The 13980-nt window shown below is 39.3% G+C and overlaps 1 protein-coding gene across 1 annotated transcript in view; it reads left to right on the top strand.

Annotated features, from left to right (window-relative positions):
- COL4A1 (collagen type IV alpha 1 chain) overlaps positions 1 to 13980 on the top strand; it is a 120761-nt gene that overhangs the window by 84889 nt on the left and 21892 nt on the right. Inside the window, exons 25-31 of the mRNA XM_082244772.1 lie at positions 1237 to 1326; positions 2618 to 2764; positions 3625 to 3723; positions 3866 to 3955; positions 4148 to 4287; positions 9824 to 9950; positions 10042 to 10122. Of these exons, the coding sequence (XP_082100898.1) occupies positions 1237 to 1326; positions 2618 to 2764; positions 3625 to 3723; positions 3866 to 3955; positions 4148 to 4287; positions 9824 to 9950; positions 10042 to 10122 (774 nt within the window). The remainder of the gene's footprint in view (positions 1 to 1236; positions 1327 to 2617; positions 2765 to 3624; positions 3724 to 3865; positions 3956 to 4147; positions 4288 to 9823; positions 9951 to 10041; positions 10123 to 13980) is intronic.

The following is a 13980-nucleotide window of genomic DNA, read 5'->3' on the forward strand; positions in this document are numbered from 1 at the left end:
CTTTACAGACCCTCATTAAGAACATCTGAATTCTGATATGCAGTATTCACCTATGTTCTTGCCTGTGTAGTCTAGTCATTTCATCGATTTTTAAATAAAAATAAATAGGTCACTGTCTGTTCCGGGTGGAAGAAAATGTGTGAAACAAGAATACCAAATCGCCAAATATTTTTGCATTGTATCAGATACCCTGGCCTCCACCTTCACATGTAGCATAAGCCATGCGGTCATAAATCATGAGATTGAATTGTATCTTGAAAACGCTGGGGTGGCTAATACAAAGAAGAGCGTATTCCACCTTGGGATGTATTTCCTGTCCCATTAGTGTAGACATAGATGTGCGCACAGGGTGTACCAGGTGTGCCTGGGCACACCCTAATCACCCTGTGTGGTGCAGATTCCCCTGTTTAAACCTCTGATATTCCACCAAAGCCCCCTAATGAGGGCTCCTAATTTTTTTTTTAAATAGCTAATTAAAAAAATAAAATTGGAAAAAATAATCATAATAAAAACTACTAACACCATCCACTGCCCTACTGATACTAGTCACTGCCCTATTGACACTGCCAGTATAAATACACATGCAGGAAGCAAAAATCCAAACCCATCCCTACAAGGTCTGTATTTTACACAATTTTTGTTCAATTAAAACTCTAGTGAGGGATCCCTCCACAACAGTATAAATAGAAACAAAACAAAATAAAAAACACATGCACACACATACACATATGTGTGTTGAGCTTTGAGGTACACACCCTAATGCAATAGGCTGTGCACACCTATGATTGTAGTCAAGAGTGAAAAAACAGCAGAGCAGAATTGCTGACCCAGCTGGCATGACCAGCATATATCTGGGACAAAGTGCACAATTTTGGTAGGAACCACATATGAGTGAGTCATAACTTTTTAAGTAGTCTCTATTGCAAGTACATTGCAGGAGCAAGATTTCATGGTTTCCCATATACGAGGCTAGTCTTACATTTCTTAATTGATCCCCAGGTCTCTCACTAATAGTTGAGTATAAGTTGGGAGTTGAGATGTAAGCAGTGTAAGTACCGTGGTATAGATAAGGGATTACAAAGCAGCAGAGTATTTGATGAGCTTCCCATATCTGCATGGTATGCTTTAATTTGGGATTGAGAATCTGTGGCCTATTAGTATGAATATTTTATAATTGGTGTCCATTGTGTTGATGTGAAGTAAAGAAAATGTTCCCTTTTTTGTCTTTAATTTTAGGCCAAAAAGGAGAAATGGGTTTTATGGGAGTTCCAGGAATCCCTGGTCAGCCAGGTTCCCCAGGAAATGCAGGATTACCCGGAGAAAAAGGTAAAATAAATTTTCATATTTACTGAATGATGTTTTGGTCTGTATTATAACAGCTACAAAGCAGATATTTCTCATATGAAAAGGAATGTATAGTCTTTTTTTTAACTTTTTTTTAAATAAACATGTTAGGTGATCAGTTTGGTGTCACTATTAATATTATTATTTGTTAATCTTTTGAAGACCTTGTTTATTTATTTGTAATTATATTATTATTATTATTAATATAATATAGGATTTCTATAGAGCTAACAGTTTGTGCAGCCCTATACAGCAGGAGGGCACACACAAAAGTTACAATACAACCCAATATAGGAGGATATGTACTGTATGTACATGGGGGCAGTCACGTTTGCTCACTGCATACACAGGTTCTGCCTCCTGCTTCACAATGCTGAGCAGCAGTTGTGATTTACTGCTCAATCTGACATTCTTCAAGTCTCTGAGACAGTCAACTCATTAAAAACAATGCATTCCCATGTGACTGATATGTAACAGTTGTTAAGAAAGAGTCAGAATAGATGGACTAAGCCACTAAAATCTCCCTTTAGTGGCTTATCTACATGTTTAATGCAATACCAAAAAAAAAAAACTAGTAAAAACAAGCTGTGTCAAAATTAAAGCTGGACATGCATGGGCCGAAATGGTCACAGCGACTGCCACAAATGGTCAGTTCGGCAGGAACTTACCAAATTTCAGCCCATGTGTACAGAAGCCAATGAGCGCTGATGATCGTGTTCTGGCGAGGGAGGAGGGGGGTGGTCAGTCCCCCTGTCAGAACATAATAGCTCAGCGTGAAGATTGCTGTACTAACATCGGATGTGGTAGTATGGCAACCTGTACATTTTTTTCCATTCAGCCTGATGGGTTAAACGAAAAGAAACTTCTCGTGTGTACCCAGAATTTGGCTGACCATTCAGGGAGTTTTTTTTTTTTTGGCTTTTGACTTGAAGAATATCATAAAATTACACATCCTAATATAAATAACACAAAAAGAACTCACGGATTTCACAATACAGTATATTGTTGCATTGAGGGTTTTAAACAAAACCTATATTACAACTGGTAAAAATGGATTATATACTAGCTAAGCAGGGTAAGAATTTAGACTGAAGGAAGAATGTATTGCTGTAGTTTTTATAATTTCAAATTATTTTAATAGTATTTTAATGCAAGTTCCTGGGAAAAAAGACTCTTGCAAAGTTTTCAGTTTCATTCATATTGTGAATGTTGGTATGTATACAAACTGATGTAGGAACATGAAAACTGAATTGTTTGTCCTTATGGTATTCAGGTGATTCTGGTTTTCCCGGGATCCGTGGTGAGCCAGGATTTCCTGGTTCTAAAGGTGAAAAGGGTGAAGCTGGACTGCAAGGACCACCAGGATCTCTTCCTTCCATGGACAACATGAAGGGTCAAAAAGGAGATCAGGGAGACAGAGGTAAAGTTTATATGTGGCCACAAATGTGGCACTGTACACCATAAAACCCTGACAAAGCACTTTTTGCACCTAACTGGTACTAGAAAAAAAAAAAAAAAAACAGTGTTATAATTTATGTGGTACCCATATTTATAACAGGCATAGAAAAAAACAAAAAAAAAAAAACAACGTAACACCAGGCTATGGCCTACCCTGGATAAAAAGCTTCATAGAGTAACTAAGCAGGTCCAGACTAGGAAAATGAAACCTCAGTTACCATTGTGCTATAGAAATAGAAACTTGTTCCAGCTTATTTTCTGAAGCTACGCTATCAGTTGGCATGCTGTGCTGGTAGGCACAAACACAAACTTGTTCAGGGTTTCAAGGTACTTGGCTTCAAATAAGTTTCTCCTTTATAACAAGAAAACAAACTACAGGCAGTCCCCGAGTTACAAACATCTGACTTACATAGAACTCATACTTACAAACAGAGGGAGACAACAGGAAGTAAAAGGAGATCTCCCCCAGGAAGGTAAATTCACTCCTGTAAGAGTTATCATGGGAAAAAGTTGTCTCCTCTGAAGCTTTATCATCAATACTTGTTTCCAACCCAAAATTTTCAAACTCCAACTGTCACAGGGACAGAAAGTGAGGTAAAATCTTCTGAACAGAGGCACAGACAGCAAAACAAATGTTACATGGGTGTTAACTCTTCCCTTTGCTATCCAAAGCTTAAAAATAATTGTTTTGACTGGAGTTAAAAATAAAAAATGAACCTGCTCCAACCTAGATACAAATTCAACTTAGGAACAAACCTACAGAACCTATCTTGTTTGTAACCCGAGGACTGCCTGTACAGTACATTGTTGCTTTGTTTTTAGGCCAAATTGGTATTGAAGGACAAAAGGGGACGAAGGGTGAAATAGGAAGCTCTGGAATGCCAGGAAAAGATGGCGATCAAGGAATGCCAGGGAAACCAGGTAAACTATATTTCCTGTATACTGTATATTTATTTTTTTATTCACTATTATGTCCATTTGTCATATGTCAGATTAATTTATATGAAGCTGTTTTTCTAAATGTCTACTTACTTATTTTTAATGGAATGTAATACAATTACAGGAGTCAAAGGAGACAAGGGTAGTCAAGGTTTTCCGGGAAGTCAAGGAACTCCAGGTCCAAAAGGATCAATGGGAGAAATGGGCTTACCAGGTAGAGATAATATACTATCAAAGTATAATTTTAAATTAAGCATTATAAGGCAATATTATATTGTATGAAAAGTATTACATATAATACATAAAATTAATATATGTACCTTAATTTGTATGTTTAACATAAGCGTTAAGGGAGCAGTGGTGGTATTATGTCATGGTTTATTGCTGAAGCCAAATTTATATATAGGACCTACTGGACCAAAGGGAGAACATGGTATTCAGGGCACTCCAGGTCTACCAGGAGTAACTGGGATCAAAGGTGAAAAGGGGCTGCAAGGTGAAGATGGTCTTCCGGGTGTTGGCGTTCCTGGACCTCCAGGGTCAAAGGTAAATACTGTGAGATACATATATATATAGAAACCTCAAGGTAAATATAGTGAGATTGAAATATTGATATAAAACTAAAGGTAAATACAGTGATATACATTTAGGGTTTGATTTACTAAAGGCAAAAAGGAATAAGGCATAAAGGCATAAAGAAGGTTGCACTTTGCAGGGGAATTTTCTCCAGAGCTTAGTGAATGTAGTGAATTGTCATTTGAACAGAATTAGGGATCGACCGATTATCGGCAAGGCAGATATATCGAGGGCCGATATTGACTTTTGCCGATATATCTGTATGGGCCCCGGAACTGGCCGATATTGCCGATATTCCAAATATTGCTCATTTGAGGGTAAAATGATGTCACATAGCATAATTCCGTTTACAAATGTTATTGAATATGCCACTCACATATGTACAAATTAAAGATATAAGCAATGAAGTGATGTCATGACATCACTTCTGGGCACTGTCTGGCGCCAGATTCAGAAAAATGACAGCATTTAAAACAGCCAAACTTGGCATTTTGAATGCTTTTAAGTGCAGAGGAGGGGGTTGAAGTCTTTTAGACCCCCAGATCCCTCCACAAGAGTACCTGTCAAGTGATAAAAATAAAAAAAATATATTTTTTTAATGTACCAAAATATCGGGCAATATCCGCCGATACCAATATACAATGGCTAAAATATCGGTATCGACAACGAAAAACTGATATTGGTCGATCACTAAACAGAATACCCAATCATGTGCAAAGAAAATAAACACTTTTTGCAGTAGTGGATTCATTAGGCGCTTGGGAAAATTCTCTTTCAAAGTGCAACTTGTAAACTGAACTGTGTATTTTCCTTTATTAAATCAGTCCCACAATGATATAAGCTTTAACACACTTGCCTCACCAAATATCATAGTTTACTGACACATTATATGCTATATCAGTCTTCTTTGTGGCCTTAAAAGATATTCAGAAGCAAGTAAGGAGAGTACCTACTATATGGCTACTGATAATACACAGGTTTAGCTAAAAGCACTGCTTGAAAAAAGCCACATACCAAGAATTCTATACTAGTCCAATGCTATTGTTAGGCTAGGGCTTTATAAGATGGATCTCTTTGTTTCGCATTTGAGTACAAGACAAATTTACTCAACAACCATTCAGGAGATTTGTGGGCGATTTTACATGTTCAAACAGAAATTCTCTCTGGAAACTTCTACCTATTGCTTTTCAGATATTGAACAATTATGACACTACCTTATACTTTTTGCCAACTCCCATAGATTTACACTATCTAGGCATTTTGCTGCAAAAGTCTTTCCTGGCTCACAAATTGCCCTAGTTCAAACTCTACTGCATTCTATACTCTATCCACTGTGATCCCTTTCATGCAGCAGTGTCCAAACTCAGCACTGTGTGACAGAGCACACCACACATATGGGGGGTCTTAAGAAGGCAGTGCACATGTTCTTGTGGTAATGGGGGTGTGGGCCCAGCCTCCAGTGCATGGCAGGACAGGGAGGGTCGCTCACACTGGGAGTTTTTTCTGACAGTCTTGAGAGAAATCTATTACAACCTACAGGTACGACATTTAAAAAAGTCTTCTTATTTCAAAGCTAAACAGTGTTTTTAACCAATTTAAGACCGGAGGATTTTCATGCTTAATGACCAGGCCACTTTTTTCAACTTGGCACTGCGTGAATTTAACTGACAATTGCGCGGCCATGCAATGCTATACCCAAACAAAATGTATTTCCTTTTTTTCCCACAAACAGAGCTTTCTTTTGGCAGTATTTGATCACCTCTGCGCTTTTTATTTTTTGAGGTATTAATAAAAAAAGAGCAAGAGTTTTGCGAAAAATTGACATTTTCTAATTTGACTGTTAAAAAATATCCAATATATTCAGTTTTTGTCATATATTTAGGCCAAAATGTATTTAGCTACATGTCTTTGACAAAAAAATTCTCAATGAGCATATTTTTAACCACTTTAAGACCGGAAGCTTTTACCCCCTTCCTGACCAGGCCATATTTTGCGATTCGATACTGCATTACTTTAACGAACAATTGCCCGGCCGCGCGATGCTGTACCCAAACGAAATTTATGTCCTTCTTTTCCCCCACAAATAAAGCTTTCTTTTGGTGGTATTTGATCACCTGTACAATTTTTAATTTTTTTAAAAGGCAACAATTTTGAAAAAAAAACAATATTTTTCACATTCTGATATATAACATCCCCCCCAAAAAAATTTACAAATAACATTTTTTTAACATTTTAGGCAAATTTGTTTTCTGCTACATATTTTTGGTAAAAAAAAATCACAATAAGCGTATTTTGATTGGTTTGTGCAAAAGTTACTAACTACGGGAAAGATTTGTCATTCTTATTGTTTTTTTTTTTTTTTACTAATTTACTAGTAGGCGGCGATCTGCAATTTTTTGCGAGGCTGTGACATTGCGACAGATTGGACCCCTAACTGACATTTTTGACACTTTTGGGGGGACCAGTGACATTACTACAGTAATCAGTGCTAAAAATATGCACTGTTACTGTAATAATACCGTTGGCGGGGAAGGGGTTAACACTGTTGGTGATCAGGGGGTTAAATGTGTGCCTCATGCTTACTGACATGTGTGGGGGGAGGGGGTTCTGTGACACAGACATAGATCGCAGGTTCAGCTATGCTGAATCCTGTGATCTGTCCCTGTCTGTCACAGAGAAGATCCGCCCGCTTTGTTTACACAAGCGGACGGATTTTCTCGCTCTTTCCCCGACGATCGGGGAAGAGAGACGGCAATCGCTGTCTCTCCTCCTCCTGCCTGACTCCTGCTGTGTCTAAACACAGCGGGAGCAAGCCTCCCGCGGCACGCTCATGCCGCCGAGACAGGGAGGAATCCAGCGACATAGGTCTACGTCGCTGGACACAGGGCTGCCACCTTGCTGCAGTGGCAGCAACAAGAGCAGTCTTAAAGTGGTTAATCTACTGAGGACACTTGAACGCATTGTATCTTTTTTGGAAAGATAAACTTTAACTTTGTGCATACAATACAAAAAATAAATGCATAAAATACACAAGATCATTGTTGTTGGGCTTAATAATTAGTGCAAAAAGCAGTATCAATGTTCAAAGTCCAGTTACCTATAACAAAACAGATTTTATAATACCAATGTCAGATTAGTGACAGATAGATGTGAGGAGGTGAATCTGTAATAATCTTGGGCTCCGTTCACATCTAGGCGTTGCTATTTTTACAGGCATTTTTGTAGCATTTTTGGGTAGACAAGTGACCAATGAAAAACAGTAAAACTGTAATCTGCCAAAACAGAAGCTCATGTACTTTTTTGAGCGAGAGACGGTTTGTCTAAGGCGGCAGAACGCTCAGATGTGAACAGGGGCCATTGAAATTAATGGGATTTGTCTTGTTGAGTGTTTTTAGAGCTAAGGCTTAGAGCAGAAAATCACCCAAAAACACCTAGATGTGAATAGAGTCTAATTGAAAGTAAACCCAAAATCTATTTACAGTATGTTTGACATCATGTCTTAATATATACGTTTTTTCTTAAGCAAAAATGTTTTTTTTTGTGAATGCATTGCAAAGTTTCTTATCTGAAGATCATTAACAACACTTTGGGCATTATTTACTAAAACTTAATGGTGTAAAATCTGGTGCAGCTGTGCACAGAAACCAATCAGGAATCTAGGTTTTATTGTCAAAGCTTAAAGTGAATGTAAAGTCACCCATCACTCTGAATAAACTACATTTACAATAATAAAGTGTCCATATGTGAAAACCTCAGTAATGTGTCATTACCTTGAAATTTTTTCTCCCCTCGTCTGTATGAACCCCACAAAAGTCTGGAATCAGTGGTCGGGTCTCTTTGCCAACACTCGGAGGGGGGGGAGTTGTGATGTCACATGACTACCCTCCCACCTCTACACTAACCCTCGCCAGTCAGTGTCACTAGGGAGAACCTCGCACCTGGACAATGAGAAGTGTGCGCAGATCAGTCCTCACTGCGCGCACATCATAGGCAGAGCACGCTCAAGGCCCCCATCGATATGCATGAAGAAAGGAGGAGCAATATGATGCTGGAATCATAGACACACTCCCTTTTCTCTCATGCCTGTGCATGAGAGAAAGAAATCAGTCACAGCAGTGGGTATGGGTGTGTGTGTGTGTGTGGGGGGGGGGGGGTGATGGGTGCCCCACAAATTTACCTGGTTGTCGGTTTTTATCACAGCAAAAAAAGGCAAGAGCATTGCTCAGAGCTGGATTAATTCTTCATGGTAAGACTGGGCACAAATCACTTGACTTCCTCTACTGTACCAGGTAGAAGTCTTCATTTTTTTTTTTCAGGTTTACACCCACTTTAATTGAACAAGCTAAAGTTAGAAGTTGAATGTCTATCATGCACAGCTGCGCCAAATTTTGAGTGCACCAGTTTTAGTACATCTGTGTCTTCCTGTTGCAAACTGAAAATGCTATGACACTACGTTGTAATTAGCAACATTGTCACCCTGCCATGCAAGCTCCTTTGGATGGTCGTTGGGCTGCCTATGATATTAAGCCCAACAGCCAAAGGAATGAGTTCAGACGGTAAGCTGTCAATGATGTTGCTAATTGGGAAGTAGTGGCCTAGCACTGTCAGCCAGCATCTTGAAGTTTTTTATAGGCAGAATCTCTAACCAAGAAACATTGCAGCAGATTACCCAAAAAAAATGCCTAAAATGTATTATAAGGCAAAATGTAAAAAAGTATATGAAACACATTTCTACAATATGTGTGTGCACACATTGCCCCATGTTTTATCCATTTAAAGACCCTGACAAAACTTTTCTTAGAAATGGACTCGGCAAACAGGTCCTGTCGTGGGCTAACACACAGCCTTTTTGTGAACGGAGTGGTGCCAGCTCTGCCTGGTTATATTTTGTAAACTACTCAAACCTTTGATCTCTCCCAAATATGAAAAATGTTTTTAATAGCATACAGGCCAAAATGAAGCAAATAGGATAAGTTATTGTTGTTAGCGTTAACATACACTTTAAAAAAAATGGATAATGTAAGGCCAAACATACTAAAAAATACATCAAGTGTTCACATAAACTTTAATATTTTGGCCAAATGACCTGCCCACCTCTTTCTTCTACTTGCACTTGTTCTTATCAACATAGCTACTGTAGTGTTGGGCTGTGATTCTGTGTCATTCGCCTGTAACTTATTTACTACTGAGGCAGATCCACCTTTTGGCCATTTCTTTATGTTCCAGTGTTTGACAAACTTGAATTTCGGATGACTGTTGTTTTCCTTTTTTTTTTTTCTTAGGGGACATGCTAGGGTAAAGATTGTTTAAACATGAAAATATATTTGTTTACAGGATTGAATTTTTTAATTGTAGGTTATCCTTGAGAAAACTTAAATAAAGTTGGACACCAAACAATAATTTCAATAATTGTAATGTCTATTTATTAATGACTACATTCTATGTGATATACTTACTATATGAGAAGTATTGAGAAAAGCATATTACATAATACATTTGACCACAGGGTGATTCTGGACTCCCAGGTCAACAAGGTTTTCCAGGTGAAAGGGGAGAAAAAGGTGACAGTGGTGTCCCTGGGATGCCAGGGTTTCCAGGTTTAAAGGGATCAACAGGTCCTGCAGGATTTCAAGGTAAGTTATATTTTCTGTCTTTAAAAATAATAAGGAAAAGTTATTAATGTGGTGGAAATTTAATTGTATTGTTAAATGTTTTATCTTACAGGTAGCCCAGGAACTCCTGGAGAGAAGGGAGATAAAGGGTTCCCTGGACTGGATGGTGTTCCTGGATCAAAAGGACAAACAGGTAAAGTAATTTCCTCCACCAAATCAAATGAACATTACTGTGATTTAATAGCTGGTACATTTGCCATCTAATGCCCAACCTACAACTGACTAACATTTTTAGGAAGGCTATAAGCAGGGGCGTAACTCTTCATTGGGCCTCTAAGACAGCTTACTGCACAAAGATGAATCTGTGACCAACAATCCTGAAGTCTGATTTCAGTCCTTCTCTCCTAAAAACTTTTTCCTTGAGTGGCTCCCTGATGAGGCCCCCCCTCCTACTCCAGGTGTCATAGTAGCTGTGTGTACCACTATGGCTATTTTTTTGCCACTGCATATAAGATGGCATAAGCATTTATTTGGGCAAAATGGGGCTACAGTTGTCCTGGCTGACAATACATATGCCTATAACAATCAATAAATCTATAACAAATATTGCTTTATATAGACATGTACTGTATATAATATTATTTATTAACTGTCTGCTTTAGTTAATCAGAAGAAAAAGTAACTAGATACTGTATTAATAGTTGCATATGTCCCCTTTTGGGTCATAGTCTTGTAGCATGTAATATACTGTGGCAGGAAAATGTCCTCCACGTGTTCCCTGCCTGTTGGCACCTATGAATTTTGTGATATAATATTATAAAGTATTTTTACAAAAATAGCTGTGACCTTGCTATTCAGTCCAGAAAAAAACACATTCCAGTACAAATGTCCATATATCATTGGAAACACTTAAAATTGTCTTTTGGGCTAATTTGAACTTTTTTTTTTTTTTTTTTATAGAATGGTATAATTTCATTGTTAAACTTTTTTGATTGTCAAGCATTTCTAACCAACATAAGGGCAACACTGTAATAAGTGACAGGATATAATCCAAGGGTCCAATAGAGGTGATTGATTGGGAAGTGGGATTAACCAACATTTTTTTTTAAGGCTCGGTTTCCACTAGTGCGACTTGCGGTGCGACTTGACACATGTCAAGTCGCACAGCAAGTCAAAACCCATTGTTTTCAATGGGGCCCGTTTCCACTGCCGCGGCTTCAGTTGCGGCGACTTCAAAAGTAGATCGTGCACTACTTTTGAGCCGTCTTCAGTGCGACTTCCCTCTATATATGAGGGACAAGTTTCACTGAAGCCGCAGTTTACTTTCGCTACGAAGTCGTGCTAGAAGTAGCACGACTTCGTAGCTGCACTAGTGGAAACCGAGCCTAAAAGCTTTTTAAGCCATTGTTTACTTTGATAAGAATTAAAACATACATCCTGACTAATCTGACCAGTGTTTGTAGCCAATGTACCTTATGTAATATTGCTTACTGAATGGCATAATATTTATTAAATTGCCTCAGTTTACAGCTTTAAGGTCAGGGCTAACTAACTAGTGCCAATACCTGCTTCAAGGCATACAAATAGAAGGTATAATTCACATAGCTCTTACTATGTAGTAGCCATTATGATAACATTAAATAAAAAGGACCAGCTTTACTTTAAGAAAACATTGTTAAGCCTATTACGTTACACACCCTAAAGTGCCTTTATTATAGGAGTATTTTTCTAAATGTAGCACTGCTCCCTTGAGGACTGCTGAATTCTTCACCTTTCGGATCCCCTGGGTTACCATTAGCAACCGCATGCAGAAACTTAACACTTTACTTTTCCGGTTCAGTCAATGAATAGTCTAAGGGTTTTGGTTGTTTTTGTTGTTTTATTATAAATAGGGATAGGAGAAGGGAAGAGTGGGATACTCCGGAACTTGACCTATTCACAATCCTGAGGACTTCTATCTGAAGATGCAGCCAGGCTGCTAATTTCACCTTGCCACTAGATGAATTGTAGATACCGAGTCTCTGAACAAAAGACTTGGTTGCATACTATCTTCAGGGTACTCACCTAGCATCCCCTTTCTCTCCACCAGCTGACACCAGTCCTCTGAATACTCTACTCCAGGGTGGCCCCCTTCCTGGTCAGGCCCTTAGACATGATCCCCTTTACTAACGATACAGTTTTTCCAGGTTCTACAGTGTCTCAACCCCTCTAGTCAGCTCTCCTGGACCTCTGGGTTCAGCTCCTTCCTTCTGGCTTACCAGGCCGACTGCCTGTGACGATACACCAACTGCTACAGAAGAGGAGGCAGCCGCCACCCTCCTTGCGGGACTCTGCTCACCAGCCAAAGACCCCGAGCACATGTGCTCCCGGCCTTCATACCACACCCCACAATGCACTGAGACAACAGTCTGTGCCAATCACTGGGGCTGTATCAAAGCCTGTGTTCCCATTGGTCAGGTTTCCTCCACTGTCCAACATGCCTCCCTACTGGGGACACTCCCCAGACCAGATGAATCACACAATGTGCAGACCTAACTCATATATCCTGCTCCCTTTTAGGCAAAGAGCCATAGAGATTTTGCCTGCTGCTCCTCTGATAGGCAGACAGAGCCAAAACTCGACTCTTTACCTAGCACCTACCTAGGAGGGTGCTACATAAAAAAAATCACTGTATGAATGTCTCAAGCATACGCAAAGCCATCACAAATAGTCCCTGCAATTTTTCTACTATGTTTATTTCCTATAGTCATCAGCTCCATCTAGTGGCCATAACGCAATTATTTTCCTGATTGGTGTATTTCAGGAAAATACTGCATTATGACTGTAACGGACCCCCAATACTTCGACCAAGTATTTCCGTCTTAGATCTCCCGAATCCCACATGATGCAGTGACTATGGCCCCCAATTCCCCCCAAACATCAGCCTAAGCTCGATGAAGGGTAAAACAAAGACTCTTTATTCAACAACTCACTTCCAATATATACAGTCTTAGGTGCTTGATATGCAAATGTATTGTATACAGAACATAATCAACATACCTGGCCATCTGGACAGAAACAATAGGTGAATGACACTGCAGGCTCAGACAGTATTAGCATTACCAAATTTGACTCAACAAACAACAAGCCCAAAACATAGCCGAATACGCATTCCTAGAAGTATGAACACACACACCACCTCTAAACAGATAAAAGCAGAAGACATAGGCTCGCAGACTGCCCGTCTCTGTTTTCAACACACCTTATTATAAGTGTCAATACACATCCTCTCTTATGTCGTTAGCATCTGTTTAGTCTCTCATTGTGTGAAGTCCTTTGTTGTAATAGGCAGCTTAGGCCCAGAGTCTGTGTCTCTTGGGGGGACATGGACTTGAATTCAAAGTAACAAGGGTCCCCCAGCATACACCCCCACACTCCCCTACAAGTCAGGGCCCGTAGTCGGTGGGCAGGAGGCTGGCCTCCACACTCCTCCAGTAGCCCGGGGCGAACATCCCAGCAAATGGGCGTTCGTCACAATGACCATTGAATGGAGCTGCTGATCAAAGAAACAAACATATTAGCTGAATCCCGGGGTTTATTCATGATGACTGTGTGTATGCTTGAGGTATTCACACGGCACAATTTTGGAAATGAACCCCATTATATACTATTCACTTTTCTGTAAAGTAAGCAATCACCTTTCACTTTTTGACTATAGAAGTACCTGTTTGCCAATTCACATGCTGCATGCTTGTTCCGGTGCAGTGAATCAGATTTAGTCTGAGTGCCTCAGAGCTAGTATGTGCACATGAGCTAGGAAATAACTGCTTTCATTGCAGTCTAGTAGGTGCTGTGCTTTGTGACAGTGTAAGTGCAGTGTACATTAAAGTGTATTGTAAACCCTAACAATGAGCTTCTCTTATTTTCTACCTTTTGGTCTGTTAAATATACAATTGAAAGAATTTAGTTTCAGTATACCTGTTCAATAAGTGCAAAAAGTTGTTATTACAAAAGAGTTAGAACATACAGTATGTTCTGGAGATAAGAACGATGGCAGGGATTTATTTGTTTA

Source organism: Pelophylax lessonae, assembly GCF_965119305.1.
Source record: "Pelophylax lessonae genome assembly, chromosome: 2".
Classification (NCBI taxonomy): domain Eukaryota; kingdom Metazoa; phylum Chordata; class Amphibia; order Anura; family Ranidae; genus Pelophylax; species Pelophylax lessonae.